At 41.3% G+C, this 15,033-nt stretch overlaps 2 protein-coding genes across 2 annotated transcripts; one reads left to right on the forward strand and one right to left on the reverse strand.

Annotated features, from left to right (window-relative positions):
- Nucleotides 1-1,834: 1,834 nt before the first annotated feature.
- LOC311324937 (ubiquitin-conjugating enzyme E2 G1-like) lies at nucleotides 1,835-6,422 on the reverse strand. Its single transcript, XM_084457536.1, has 6 exons — nucleotides 6,286-6,422; nucleotides 5,060-5,162; nucleotides 4,435-4,532; nucleotides 4,174-4,352; nucleotides 3,861-3,962; nucleotides 1,835-3,780 (listed from the first exon to the last, which is right to left on the reverse strand). The coding sequence occupies exons 1-5, from the start codon at nucleotides 6,326-6,328 to the stop codon at nucleotides 3,876-3,878; spliced, it is 510 nt and encodes a 169-aa protein (XP_084313662.1). The 5' UTR covers nucleotides 6,329-6,422; the 3' UTR covers nucleotides 1,835-3,780; nucleotides 3,861-3,875.
- A 266-nt stretch (nucleotides 6,423-6,688) lies between these two features.
- On the forward strand, nucleotides 6,689-13,006 carry anapc7 (anaphase promoting complex subunit 7). The gene is made up of 11 exons (XM_084457586.1): nucleotides 6,689-6,887; nucleotides 7,288-7,474; nucleotides 7,589-7,708; nucleotides 7,874-7,985; nucleotides 8,090-8,243; nucleotides 8,381-8,523; nucleotides 8,811-8,928; nucleotides 9,070-9,266; nucleotides 11,315-11,539; nucleotides 11,642-11,792; nucleotides 11,899-13,006. Exons 1-11 carry the CDS (start codon nucleotides 6,787-6,789, stop codon nucleotides 12,086-12,088), a joined length of 1,698 nt encoding a protein of 565 aa, XP_084313712.1. The 5' UTR covers nucleotides 6,689-6,786; the 3' UTR covers nucleotides 12,089-13,006.
- Nucleotides 13,007-15,033: the final 2,027 nt, after the last annotated feature.

Consider the following 15,033-nt stretch of genomic DNA (forward strand, 5'->3'; position numbering starts at 1 on the left):
AGAAATAGCCTAGGCTAGGTGTTTCTTTGACTTTGTCTGGTTTTATCTCAGAGAGAGGTTCTAATGTGCTATTTTACCCAATTTTCCTTCAGAACCTTATAGGCTATAGGTCTAGTATAATAATTACAATAAATCTTCATATTCTCGTATCTACAGTGTAGTACAAAATGTGTTTTATTTTGATGGCCTATAAAATGTTCAATTTGCTTCCAACACAACATGCTCTCTCCTCATCCACTAGGCTACTGTTTAGCAATTTTGGGAAGGATGATTTTGGAGTGTAGTGCTATATTTTTCTTCACTGGCTTTGCCCCAGATCCAGAAGCTCTTTCAGTGTCCATCTTGAACATACACCTCTCTTTTTGCAGATGCTCTCCTGATGTAGCCGAGGAGCCCATAGAGTTATGACCTTGAGATAGATAGGCAATGATTAGCCTATCTATTATTCTCTTCACAACAAATCTTGAATTCAGAAGGTACATTATGTCACACCTGACTTAATACACCTGTGCAGCATATTGAGATAGTGTTGCTTCATCATCTGTTTCATGTGCTCTGTGCTGTACACGTTCGCTATACTGTAGAGATAGCGTTTCTGGCCAGTTGTGAGGGTTGGATGCTAGAACATGATTAACAATATGTTATTCCATTATTAAAACAGTATCTGCATACAGCTATTGTCTTTTATCTAGGAGATCAAGTGCCTGCTTGTTCAATTGTCACATTAATTCTTAGGTTATTGTCGAGAAATCGCAAAAAACGTAGGCCTACTGATAGGCTACTGTACCTGAAGAAATGGTGCAGCCATCATGGACTTGGGAATGTGTACTGTTTTCACCTGCTGGTCGTCAGGCACCTTGAAATGTCCTGGTCTGCGCCACACCACGTTTTGCTCATTACACAGAGAGAGAGGGTCTGCTGAGATGATAATGGGCAAATGTTTAAGGGTTATTTCATTCATAAAAACATTTTACAGACCTTAATGTGCTCTGAAATTAAGAACATGTAATGCACTATCGCCAATATGGTGCAGATTTAAACAGTGGGGTTAAACAGTGAAGTTCTTCTTTCTGTGCGTCCTGGCTTAGCTGGTGTCTGGTTTTATGGTGTCTGTTTACATGTGCCAGTTAATAAGTAGGATATTGTATTTCAAGAATGAGACGGCACACTGTAGCCTACTATTCCAGTGCTAGGCTATGCCTGCACCATTCCAGTAGTAGGCTATTTCATTAAATAGCTTATAAATACAAGTACAGTATTCTCGACTAGGCTATACTGTGTGTTGGCCATGTCCCTGTGAATCGTTACTAGGCTTATTCTTGTCCATACCTTCAATTTTATGTTTGCATGATTTGGACTCCGCAGACCTATGGTGAATAATAGAAAAATAAAACTTTGTCTGACTTGACAGAATAAGAAACCATTAAAATATGGACAATGCATCATGTCTCCCTAAGAAAGGCCTACCAAATTGGCCTAGACATTCCAGTTTATCTCAGAAATCCTACAGTAGCCTACCTTGTTGTCAAGACACTGGTGCGTTTTATCAGCTTCTCTCCTCTTCTTATTTCCTCGACAAATGTAACCTGTTTTCTCATGATTTTTCTGTTTGCAAATGACAAAATCGTCTTGCAAAAGTTTTTTTCTCTGCAGAATTGTCGCGCGACCAACAGGAACGGGACTCGTGAGGTTGCAACAGCTCCACCAAAAGGTCAGAGAACAAGATAGCTGACTTTTTTCTGTCGTAATATGATTTCAATGACTTTACATTCTGAAAGCAGAAACAAACGTAATATCCACATGATAGACACATTTATTGAACTCATGTCAAATACATTGCATAAACATAAAGTGATAAAATAAACACATTTTGGGGATAATGTGAGCGATAATAGAATAACCTGGAAAACACCATTGGGATTTTCTGAGTATATTGCTTGCTTCATGACATTTCAAATGCACTGATATGTGCAAATACAGTGAACACCGGTCAGAGGAGGTCATGGTAGGTTAACAAATTAAAGTAAAAAGTAATTTGAGTAAAAACGTAACAGCAATATGCCTTAAAGCCTACAGAATTCCATACATTTAAAACAATATGTCACATCCATTTCACATAGCTGGCAAGACAACGTGAACCTGATTGCATGTGCCATAAGTGGTTAGTCTTTTGATAGTCTTCAAAAATCAGCCAGGGAAAAGACAATGTAATGAAAATCCAGCATAAACTTTATGGTGGCCAAAAAGGCCATAATGAACACTATTTAAACAAAGTGGTCTCATCAAGCACATAGTATAGTTGCCCCTCCTCCTTCCAATTTCAAACATTGATTGCACAAATCTAAAAATAAAGTCAACATGCAGCACAAGTCTGTCGATTATCATTCTTTGAGAACAAAACTTGACATCAGATGCCTTTGAATGATAATTCCTTATCACCTACCATCACTCCATAAAATCCCATATCATAGGCAACCAAAGAGCCTTCTTTACTTATAAATCAATGCAAAAAAAAAAATATGGGAGCCATCATTTGAGACTCAAATAACTTTTTCAGACAAGGAATGGCATGCTGTCCTCATGAGACTGCACCACTGACTGACATGTAGGTGGCATTATATCATATCCATCATTACCATTATAGAGATCTGAATCCGAGTGGATGTGAATTTTACATCTCAATAAATAATGCATATCGTTGAGATGTACAATCAATATGTAAAACACACACACTAAATTCCAACCATTCCATCATGAAGAACCTCAAAGTAGTCCTAATGCTGGGTCAGCACCAACTAAAAACACATGTAGGCCTAACACAAAAGATAAATCAGCCATCAGTTATCTTCAAATTAGCAATCCATCAAAGTTGAGGTAAGGTCAGTTCAGAACCCGATCTAGTCACTGAATAATCACAGCTTAATTGAATGCCTGATCTCCAATCAAACCCAAAGCCTTACAACCCATTATGCACTTGTGCTGATCTGAAGGGATTGGACAAGTGAAAGAAACATGGTAGCAATTTGAACCAGCCAATCAGATGGTTACAGCCACATGGTCACTTGTCAAATCCATCCAGATTTCCAGGTGTATGTAGGGTAGCTTACTAAGGGTTCAACTGCAACAGGGGACCCATACAATGTACAACTTTTTGGTTGTGTAAGAAATGTCCATCATAAAGAAAACACAACCTATAGCTGTGCCATGATAGGTAATAGAAATCTTGATTATCTATGTTGAAAGGGCTAAACACACTCAAATTCACCAGGGAGGCAGAATCTCCATAAGGGAGTAGCATTAACATAAGGCAGCAGTGATAAAATGACACTGTTAAACAAAATATTTGACAAGGTTTTCCAAGCAAAATGTATGTGGAAGTGATTGTGAGGATGAGAGGACTATAGTGATAACCTCAATGACAACAGGCTTGTATGTGTTTTACACTCTTCAAGCACAACAAACATCCATTTAATTGCATAAGAAAACTGGTACAAAGTAGAAACTGTTCAGCAGCAGATAAAAAAGCAAGTTAATTTACAGTAGTGACATATCTTACATAATTTATTTCAAAATAAATTAAAATTAAACTCAATTCCAGATAGGAAATGGTGGGTAATATACGCTGGTAGGTTTCTTACATTGGCTCGTCTTATGCATAAACAACAACCAGGAAGATGCACTTTTTCCATGGGGCCGACCAGATCCCTGGACTGGCAAAAGAAGGGGTGCAAAAGCCTTTTGCTGAACAGACTATTTTCCTTCTGAAGCCATTTCTTTTCACTGGACAAGAGAGAGTGTATGGTCAATTTCATTCTTATAAGCAACATAATTTATTTCATTTTGAGTTCATGCTTTCTTACCCTGGAACTTAAGTTTTAGTCAAATGCCATCTCCTGACTTTTTCGTACACAACGAGCCACCTTCCTCTTGAATTCACCATTTGGGTCCTCCCTCCACTCTTTCTGTGGGACCAGGGCCAGATACGTTACAATTCTCAACATTAGGTTACATCAACCAAATACTACATTGCAGCAGAACATTAATGACACACAATTCATAAGCAATGTCACCATGTAATCATTGAAGTTCACAATAGTTTGGTACTTCATTACATTAAACTTTAAGACTGGACTGGGTGGATGATTGCGAGTTTGTGGTGGCAAAAAAACTCACCGCAGCATCGACGTTGGCAGGGGAATCACTGTTTGGGTCAGCCAGCATAGAGATCACACTAATCATAATAGTCTCTACTGTGTGAATGGGAAGCCAGCGTTCCTCTGGCTTTTCGTATCCAAACTTGTCCTCCCCTGGCTCGTGCAGAATTGAGATGCACACGTCGCCGTTCTTTGCGACTGTGGAGTAGACATGGGATTAATTACACAAAGCCAGATCAAATCAATATTAACTAATGCTCTGGATATTTAGACCATTCACCATTAGGGTGCCAGATTTCAGTGATGAACTTCATCTTGGGAGGTCGTAATGGATAGTCATAGGGAAAAGTCAGGTATGCTTTAAAAAATCCACCTTCACTGCAATGGGGAAAGAGAGAAAGCAATCAACATTCACAACTACACACACAACTTGTTTATGTTCAATAAATATGTTGTACCCTGCCAATGATGAATCGCCCCTTTGTGTCAATGAAGCAGTGAAAGCAAGTGTAAAAAGTTAGGATTCATTTGCATCTTTCTGTTGATAATGATACTGTGATCAGATGGGCGGGTAAGCTTCTACAAGCGTTCCTATCTGTTAACATCAACACCAGGCTACTGGGAATACAGTGGGAGAGACAATTCCTTAGACAATGAGACAATTTTTTATTATTATTCATTTTATTTTTTTACAAAGGAAGCTGTGTTAACATATTGTAGCGGGTAAGTCCGAAAGACCACGAGACCGTGGTCCGATTTCATCAGATGGGGGACATTAAAGAGAATAATTTAAAGCATTTCAACAAATTGAGCAAAAAAAACAGGCACTGCAGGGAAGGACAAATATTGGACAATAAAGACCATAAACCATGTATGCATGTTCAAAAGACATTCTGAAAACTTACAAAAGGGTGTCTTGTGGTCCTATGATGACAACCTCCCATTTATATATGTCCTCATCATCAATCAGGCCAGCTGAAAAGCCCTCCACTGGGTTTTTGTTGAGCTCTGAAATATAAAGACAAGTTAACATCATAAGGTTGTTGTTAGCACTAACTAATCCAAAATAATAGAGAATAGTAGCCATGGTGACAACTAACAGTAACCATGGTATGTTTACATTATTTATCCAATTATAAAGTATTCATGGCAAAGAGAAGTAGTGTTTGCTTGTGAAACGGATTGGTGACTTATTCATTATGAATAATTCAAAATTTATCTGATACACTTGAATTAAGTTGCTTGCCAGGAATAACAATGCTGCATAACAAGTAAAACAGATCGTTTTGCTGCCGGCAGTGTTTCCTTCATGGTGTAGGTACGCATAAACTGAGTTGGCAAGCTAGCAGATGATTTGTGTCTGTGTCAGCACCACAGTCCCCACTGACAGATGGATACACAAGGCTGATTATTCCTTTGTTCCCTTGGCTTGAAATAAAGCAAGCTACCAGGCCTGTGATTGTGAATGTACATACCGTGAAAGGAAGTAGTTAGCCTTCACGTACATAGTTATCACATTATCTTAAAACTACTCCATTACATTTTAGATGGCCAATTTGAATGATAGCCGTGTGACTGCTCTAGCTGTCAATGTGCGACTGCAGCTATCCAGCTGGCTGGTTTGTTAGTAAGCTAAGCTAGATTCCCTAATGCTGCAAGCCCCGTCCAAAATAGAATAGAGTTATCGTATCAGTGTCAGCTAGCAACCTACCTAGCTAGCTAGCGTAGCATATTTACATTTTGCGCAGTTGACGCTAGTTTGTCTTATCTTATCAGACTTCTAATTTGATAAGCCACTTTGTTTATCTACAACCAGCTAGATTACCCTGTAAAGTAAACAAGCGAACCTCACTCGCTAGCTAGCCATCTGTCCGACTGAACACATGCAGCCAAACTGAAACGTATCATTATAATGTTACTTATTAAATTATCCCTAGTTCAATAGCTAGTCCTCTGAAGTTGACGCTGTATACCTAAAAAAAAAAAAAAGATGGGCAAATATTGAGTGAACGATGCTCTGCAGTGGATTGTTTCAGCTCCACTAACGTTAGCTAGATAGCTAACTTTACCTTATGCTAGCGTGGTATTGCTAAAAACAGTTAACAGCTAGCAAGCAAATTCGCACACTTACCTGCCAATTGCTTTCGAAGAAGCAATGCTGATTGTTCAGTCATGGTATGTGGGCTTCAACAAAAAATTAACGCAGTGCCTCCAAATTGAGCCAGAAAATGAAGAAATGAAATCGGATTCACTTCCCCTCGAGTTGGCTGTACTAGCTAGCAACCCCCTCTGTGATTGACAGTGTCTCTGTGCGCATGCGCAATATTTATAGCTTTCTCGATAATTTTCTGATAAAATGCTCTTATGCATTGTCTATATTATATTAGCTAGCTACATTATACACAAGTCGCATTTTTGTTTTTCTCTGTGTGTGTTTTTTCACGTTTTTCTCGTTCAATCAATCATCATAACACACGCGCACGACCAGCTTGCTCGACGCTGAGGCGCCATTTTTGATAACTAGCTAACGTTAACTAGCAGTCGCAGACTTATTTTGGAGTAACGTTAACGAGTGAACCTGCTGTCTGGCAATCGTGAACTTAATCTTAACGAGACATCAATATATATCGAAATGAACGTAATAGATCATGTGCGGGATATGGCCTCCGCGGGACTTCATTCCAACGTTCGGATAATGAGTAGTTTGTTGCTGACGATGAGCAATAACAATCCGTATGTATCCGCTAATAGCAAGCTAGCTAATGTTAGCTAGCACTAACCAAGATAAACTTATTGTGCTGCTACTTATGCATCTTAGCATAGCAGAACCTAGCAAGTCACTGCAACCTTTTGTGCAACCTTTATGTCTTTTTTATTTACTTTAGCTAGCTAGCAAACTGCCTTAGCTAGCTAGCTGTTAGAAAAAGTAATCTGCGTCATTCAACTTACTGTAGGTACATTAAGTTAGCTAGCTAGGTAACGTTGGTAGCGTTAGCTAACGTTTTAGATGTATAATCTAGCCATGCACTCCTTTGTAAACCGTAGAAAGTATATGCATATTTCAGTTCTCTTTGAGCGTTGTCCAGTTAGATTTGTTCTTCCAGAATTACATGCTTTCTAAATATTCCTACAGAGAGCTGTTCTCACCGTCCCAGAAGTACCAGCTGTTGGTCTACCATGCAGATGCCATCTTCCATGACAAGGAGTATCGTAACGCTGCCTGCAAGTATAGCATGGCACTGCAGCAGAAAAAGGTGCTCAGCAAAACATCCAAAGTCCGTCCATCTACTGGGGGAACAGCATCAGCCATGCAGGCACAGGTATGCCAGATCAGTCCCATTCAGCTCAAACTAAATGCCCCTCTAAGGACGTGCTGATTGGGCCTGCAGACAGTGCCTATTGTACTAATCAAAGTGTTGTATGCTTAATCACAGAGTTTGCCCTCAGAAATAGAAGTGAAATATAAGATTGCAGAGTGCTACACCATCTTGAAGCTAGACAAAGATGCTATTGCAGTGCTCGATGGGATTCCATCTAGACAAAGAACTCCGAAGGTAGGTCGCTGAACCGCCCTTAAACACCTAATGTGTCCTATCGAGTGGGCCGTACTGGCGGAGAGAGTGCAAACTTACAGTGCCATGTATCACCTTCTAATTAAGGGAATCAATCAGTTTTGACCAAGATGGAGAAGAATGACACACTTTCTTCCTTTACCTCAGATCAACATGATGCTTGCCAACCTGTACAGGAAGGCAGGTCAGGAGCGCTCTGCTGTCACAAGCTACAAAGAGGTCCTTAGACAGTGCCCATTGGCTCTTGACGCAATCATTGGTATGCACTTTATTACATTGATATCCCTTTGTCCAACAATTTTTTTTCCCATTACCCTAGTTGTAGAGGCATTGCTTAGTCCTATTAACACCTGTCTGCTCCAGGTCTCCTCTCCCTATCCGTGAAAGGAGCCGAGGTGGCGTCCATGACTATGGATGTCATCCAGAGCCTCCCCAACCTTGACTGGCTCTCTGTGTGGATAAAAGCCTATGCCTTCATACATGCAGGGGATAACCATAGAGCTATCAACACTATCTGGTGAGCAGACCAGTGCCTCCAACAGCCATGATCAGTTGGGCCAGATCATTGCGTCTGTATCAGTTCAGAGTCAGACATGGATCTGATATCAGGCATTATTCTGGATTTTCATGGTGGATGTTGTGTTTCTCTATCAGCTCACTAGAGAAGAAGTCTCTGCTGCGAGACAATGTGGACCTGCTGGTGAGTCTGGCAGATGTCTACTTCAGGGCAGGTGACACCAAGAACTCCATTCTGAAGTTTGAGCAGGCCCAGATGCTGGACCCTTATCTGATCAAAGGTACTTGTCGGAAGACATTGGCAAAACCCACATCAACGATTAAATGCATACTCTGTCAAATTAACGATGAGACAAATCTAGCGATGTGACTGCTGGTGGCACTTGTTCCCATTGAAGGTCTTACTGATGATGACTGGGATATACAGTTGGTTCACTTACTCTAGACAGTTAGTTAATTAGTTAAGAGAATGTGACTTAGTTGTGTTAGTTAGTTAAGAGAATGTGACTTTGCTGTGTGGGATGAGTTCAGTTCCAATGTCTTAATGAGCTGTGGCTTTACTTGTCAGGCATGGATGTGTATGGATACCTAATGGCACGTGAGGGACACCTGGAGGATGTCGAGGTTCTGGGTGGGAGACTTTTCAACATCTCAGACCAGCACGCAGAGCCCTGGGTCATCTCCGGGTGAGTCGTCATCAGAGTCAGTGACTGTAATGAGGTTGAATGAAACAGACGAAATGCAAAAGTCATATTTTCACCTTATCACACAGATACAAGAGCAATGGAATTAAAAGTGATCTCACCCATCTGTTTTTGATTGCTCAGATGTCACAGCTTCTACAGCAAGCGGTACTCCCGGGCTCTCTATCTGGGAGCCAAGGCAATCCAGCTGAACAGCAACAGTGTACAGGCCCTCCTCCTGAAGGGGGCAGCACTGAGGAACATGGGGCGAGTACAGGAGGCCATCATCCATTTCAGAGAGGCAATGCGCCTGGCGCCCTGCCGCCTGGACTGCTACGAAGGTAAGTCCTCCTGTCAAGTGTGATGCAATACCTGCTATATCTTTGACTCATGCGATTTCAAACTACCTAGATCAATTGGAACTTATTAGATGTAATTCATTTCATAATGTATAATGTGGGACCTCGAGGGGTCTTTAATTCACACACAATTACACATGAGCGTCGTCACATTACACAACACACATGCAATCAGGGGTCGCCTGTGGAAATTGTTACCTGCTTTTACCCCATTTAAGATGTCCTCCAGGGGCAGCCAGGAGCAGTGGGCAGCCATCGTTCATGGTGCCTGGCGACCAAGTCTCAAGTGCTCAGTCCAAGTCTTGGTCAGGGACTGGACTGAAGGGCATCTGTTCATCTGCATGCACGAAGGCCTTTGTTTGTGTTCAGCTTAAGCTCATCATGCCCAATTCTGCACCTGCTGCTTAGTGCTTAGCCTTCGTTACCTCAGTTGCGCGCACTGCTTCTGCGAGTAGCCTATGGTGGAAGGCAGAGCTGCAGAGATTTTCCGCTTTTTTAGAGGACAGTTAACTTTTAGCTCGTGCACAGTGTTAAAGGGCAATGCTCGTTTTTGACAACCTGGACCTTATTTACGACATATTATAAGAAGTTTGACTCACCGAGATCACTTTTGTGTAGTTCGGAGGCCTGTAGAAGAAATTTAAAATCCAGCGCGAGCCAGTATATCCATGTAATGACGGTGATCGGGGCACCGAGAATGCAGTTTCTCAAAATCTATTTTCGGCCGCTAAACGGTTGTTTTCATCAATCAGATTGGATGAATCGACAGTTGAGATTCCTCAACGCGAGGCATTGTTGTGGTTTTCAAATACGGGGTCTTTAGCCTCTGTAATATGATCTTTACACGCCTTTCCCCACTTGCTCCAGCACGCATGCGCACAGGCCAGCGCGCAGACTGGCTATTCTCCGGCTCACATTCTCTGCGCTACGATCGGATTGTTGCTGACGAATGACGACGACAATATTCTCGGCACCAACAACGATCGTAGCGCAGAGAATGTGAGCCGCGAGTGTAGCCGGAGAATAGCCAGTCTGCGCGCTGGCCTGTGCGCATGCGTGCTGGAGCAAGTGGGGAAAGGCGTGTAAAGATCACATTACAGAGGCTAAAGACCCCGTATTTGAAAACCACAACAATGCCTCGCGTTGAGGAATCTCAATTGTCGATTCATCCAATCTGATTGATGAAAACAACCGTTTAGCGGCCGAAAATGGATTTTGAGAAACTGCATTCTCGGTGCCCCGATCACCGTCATTACATGGATATACTGGCTCGCGCTGGATTTTAAATTTCTTCTACAGGCCTCCGAACTACACAAAAGTGATCTCGGTGAGTAAAACTTCTTATAATATGTCGTAAATAAGGTCCAGGTTGTCAAAAACGAGCATTGCCCTTTAAGTTTCATCCTTGTATTGAAAGAAAAGAGGAACTATCAATGGAGATAAATGTGTGTGTGAGTGAGTGAGTTAGTGACAATAAGGAAATGATTTCAGTACCTTTTGAACATTTTCATCATATTTTAATACCGTGATAATACTGATGATATAACTGGTAATTTTGGTCACTGTAATCATCATATGAAATATACCGTTACATCCCTATAAAGTATACTAGTGCAAATATTGATATTGCATGATGGTATGTTGGTATGATGAAATAGTGGCATTTTAATGTGCCAGAGGCCACCAAATTTGGGCTTCTACGGCCAAAATGTTTTGCTGGGGGGCAGACCCCCAGACCCCCCTAGCTGGCTACATACTCGTACTACGTATATTTTCCTGCTTTTTTGTTCTTTGCCAATCACAAGCCTGAAACTGCACAGAAAGACCCGAAGACCTTCTTGCTGTGAGGCAATAGTGCTAAGTACTGCACCCTTACTGCATGTGAGCGATTTTGGGATTCAGTGTCTTACTCAAGGACACTTCGGAACTTCAGAGCTGGGATCAAAACCGGGACCTTGCGATCCCCAGCCGGCCACTTTACCTCCCGAGCCCCCGTGAGAATGTTAAGACTAATTGTCATTTCCCACCAGGTCTGATTGACTGCTACCTGGCTTCTAATGGGATCCGAGAGGCGATGGGGATGGCCAATAACATCTATAAGACCCTGGGAGCGAATGCCCAGACCCTGACCATCCTGGCCACAGTCTGCCTCGAAGACCCTGTTACCCAGGAGAAGGCCAAAACCCTGTTGGACAAAGCACTAGCCCAGAGGCCAGACTACACCAAGGCTGTGGTGAAAAAAGCTGAACTGTTGAGTATGTGCAACTAAAGTTGTAGAAACGGTATCCTGTTGTAGATTTTAATTCAGACCATAAGTACGACTGACCAGATTTTTAAAATATATTCATCATCCTTAGGTCGGGAACAAAAGTATGAGGAGGGAATTGCTCTCCTCCGAAACGCCTTGGCCAATCAGAGTGACTGTGTGCTGCACAGAATGCTGGGAGATTTCCTTGTGGCAGTCAACGACTATCAAGAGGCAATGGACCAGTACAGCATAGCACTTAGGTAAATATTATTGTTATGAATTAAGTAACTAAACCCAATCATTCGTATGCATTAATTAGCACAACCATACAACCATGTGAAACCAACCATCTGTCTTTATCCATAGCCTAGATCCAAATGACCAGAAGTCCATGGAAGGCATGCAGAAGATGGAGAAAGAGGAGAGTCCTACAGACGCCACGGTGGAGCTGGATGGAGATGACATGGAAGGCAGTGGTGAGGATGGAGACCTGGAGGGCAGCGACAGCGAGGCAGCCCAGTGGGCAGACCAGGAGCAGTGGTTCGGCATGCAGTGACCCAGGCCCACTGTTCAGAGACATGAGGGTGGCAGGGGGGCGCACTTGAGCATTCTGGCTTTCTAGTGGAATATGGTATCATAACACCCAGGGTTATATAGTTATCACCATGGCCATACTCTCGTATACCATAGAAGCTTGTACCATATCGTTGATGATCTGATGGTCAGGTCACATCACAGGTGGGTTTGTGCAGTCACGTTTCCCTCTGCCTCTGTAGCAGTTTAACATTACTGGGAAGGGAGTGTCTCACTGCTCTGCTAGCATACGTTTGGTTTGGAGCGGTCATGCACTCTCTCATAGCCTTATAAAGCATTTTATTCCACGTCTCCTTTTGTGAAGAACTTATATTGGTTACAAGTTGAATCAAATTCGCTACTCATCAGCAGTCCTAAGGTAAAGGAGATATGGCAAAGAAACAACATTAGACAAACGGGACAAAGCATGTGAGTTTGCCATTACTGTTTTCTATAAGGCTAACAGCAGATCTGAGAGTGTCTTATGTACTGTATGTACCCTGCTTTTTCTGTGAAGTGTTCCTTTTCCCCTCTCACATTTGCATATTTCTCTCACATCTGCATATTTCTCTCACATCTGCATATGTTATTTGTTTACATACTTATAAGGTTGGTGGTGTGAATCTGGTGAGAATTTCTCTTTTTAATCATCAGATGACAAGGCCTTTTTCTTTGTGATTGTGTCAATCATGGGGTCATTTTATTTGACTCAAGCTCTAGATGTTACTAAACCTTGTCAATGCAAATGTTTTGTCAGTGCAAATGTTTATAAATAGTGCATTGTATATGAAAATGTAAAATAGAATCATGGAGTATACAGGTCTGTCCTGTTTTTCTGTGAACTTGATTTGTCAATAGTCGCCACTCGCACACTAACATTAACCCAATTCTCAAATAAATGATTCGCTTTCAAATTGGTGACATTCTAAATATAGTTGACATCCCGTTGTTAGCAAATAATATTACGCACATCTCAGCTAGAAAAAAAACCCAACACAAGTATAATGTATAATCGCTTTATTTACCTGATACCACATGTAGTGATACGAAATACAATCGTTGGCACTGAAATTACAGTACAGTTATACAATGCCATTGAAGGGACTACCTGCTTCTGAGAGGGTAAACGCCTCCGCCTCCCCAGATAACACATCTGCTTCAAACATGTTGCACATCACAGTGCAAAGCAAAACAAGTCTGGTAATTTTTACACAACCCATTCAAAAAGTATTTCCTTAGGAAAAGATGATAGGTGTTTCTGAGCTCATTTAACATTTGTACTATTTGCAGATGACTTTTATTCAATTTTACCAATACTATACATTAACTATTACACAAATCTGGTAAAATAGATGACGCCTTCAGTGGACATGCACCATGGAATACTGTACATTTATTAACAACTATGGCATCTAGGTTTATTAAGATGGCATGAGAACTGTTGTCTTCTCTAGACAGAAGGCTACCCTAAGGCTCTTCATGCAGTAAAGATGAAGGGACTGAGGACATTGGTTAATTTGATCCCCACAAAATATCATACCCATTAGAACCCATTCCACTTAGAACCCATTCCATTTAAAATATACTATTTTATTATTTTGTATAATTAAAGTACATTACAGTACAGAAGTACAGAAATGTATCAGTCATGACATTGTCTTGATATTGACATGCAGGTCTTGGAAGATGTGGTGCTGCTCAAAACACACATGCACAACACAAACACAAAACCTTACAGTTCCTGCCAGGGATTTAGAGGAGGGGCTTACACAACCCTAGCTGCAGAGAGAGAGGAGAGAAAGACAGAGGGAGAGACCAATCAGAGGACATAAACAAGGAATGGGTTCAAGTAATGCAATAGGAGATGTGGCTCTTTCATGCTTTCAGGCATGCTGGACGTCACAAACCTTCCTACTGTCAGTAACGATTGTATGCCACAAGCAAGCAGAACAATGGAAATGGGTGCACAAAGCCTTTTTCAAGCGAAACACGGTGCCTTGCGATTGACACTTGCTGCCAACAATGTCCCTTTGCAATCTCACAAAAAGAAGTGGCACTGATGAAATTGAGTCAGACACAGGGTCCTGTGTGTGTGTACGCTTTGACTGGCACTCAAGTGACAACAAAGGTATTTTTGCTAACTAGCTTTTCTCCATGTTACTGTAGAAGGTCCTGCTTATAACTTCTGTTTGCCAATACATACAGAACAACACAAGCTGCCAGGAGAGGGCTTGTTGCCGTCATTATAAAACCGCAAAATCTTCTTTAAAGTATCCAGACATTAACCAATAACAGACACAGACTGCAAGGCTTGGTGTGTTTTGACAGTGCCAAGACGAGATCAGACATGCAGGCAGAGAGTACTCACTCTGTTGGGTAAACAGGCAGAAGGCATTGAAAGAAATAGCAGTTAGGTTTCGGAAAACTCAAGCGTTTACTGGTTTGGCGTTGGAGAGGGCATGCTTTCCAGGGTTACCTACCTTCTACAGTGTGTCTAAAACACACACAAGTAAACTAGTGTAAAGGTATGGTCCATTTTGAAAACTTTGAGAACTCTATACATACATATATAGTATTCATTTTGTGTGCTATATACAGATTTACAGACCAGCCAGTCATTTTATAGTTATACAGTTAGGCCTACAATATGGCCAAACATATTCTCTGCTTGGTGATGAACCCAAACAGTGAGTCTAGACCACATAATGGTCCCATCAAAGCATCCATCTTGTGCTAAACTGATATGATTATCAGTCTCTTGGTGCGTTTATATATTCAAGTATAGTATGTGCACAATATACATAATATTTATCATAATTTGTAAATTGAGACTAAAGCTAAAAAAGTTTATCTTTTAATATTGGAATAATGACAGAATATGTGTTCAAGTAAACAAGTTAATGACAGGTTGTCTATATCAAAAATTGC

The sequence above is a fragment of the Borostomias antarcticus genome (genome assembly GCF_949987555.1).
Source record: "Borostomias antarcticus genome assembly, chromosome: 23".
Lineage (NCBI taxonomy): Eukaryota > Metazoa > Chordata > Actinopteri > Stomiiformes > Stomiidae > Borostomias > Borostomias antarcticus.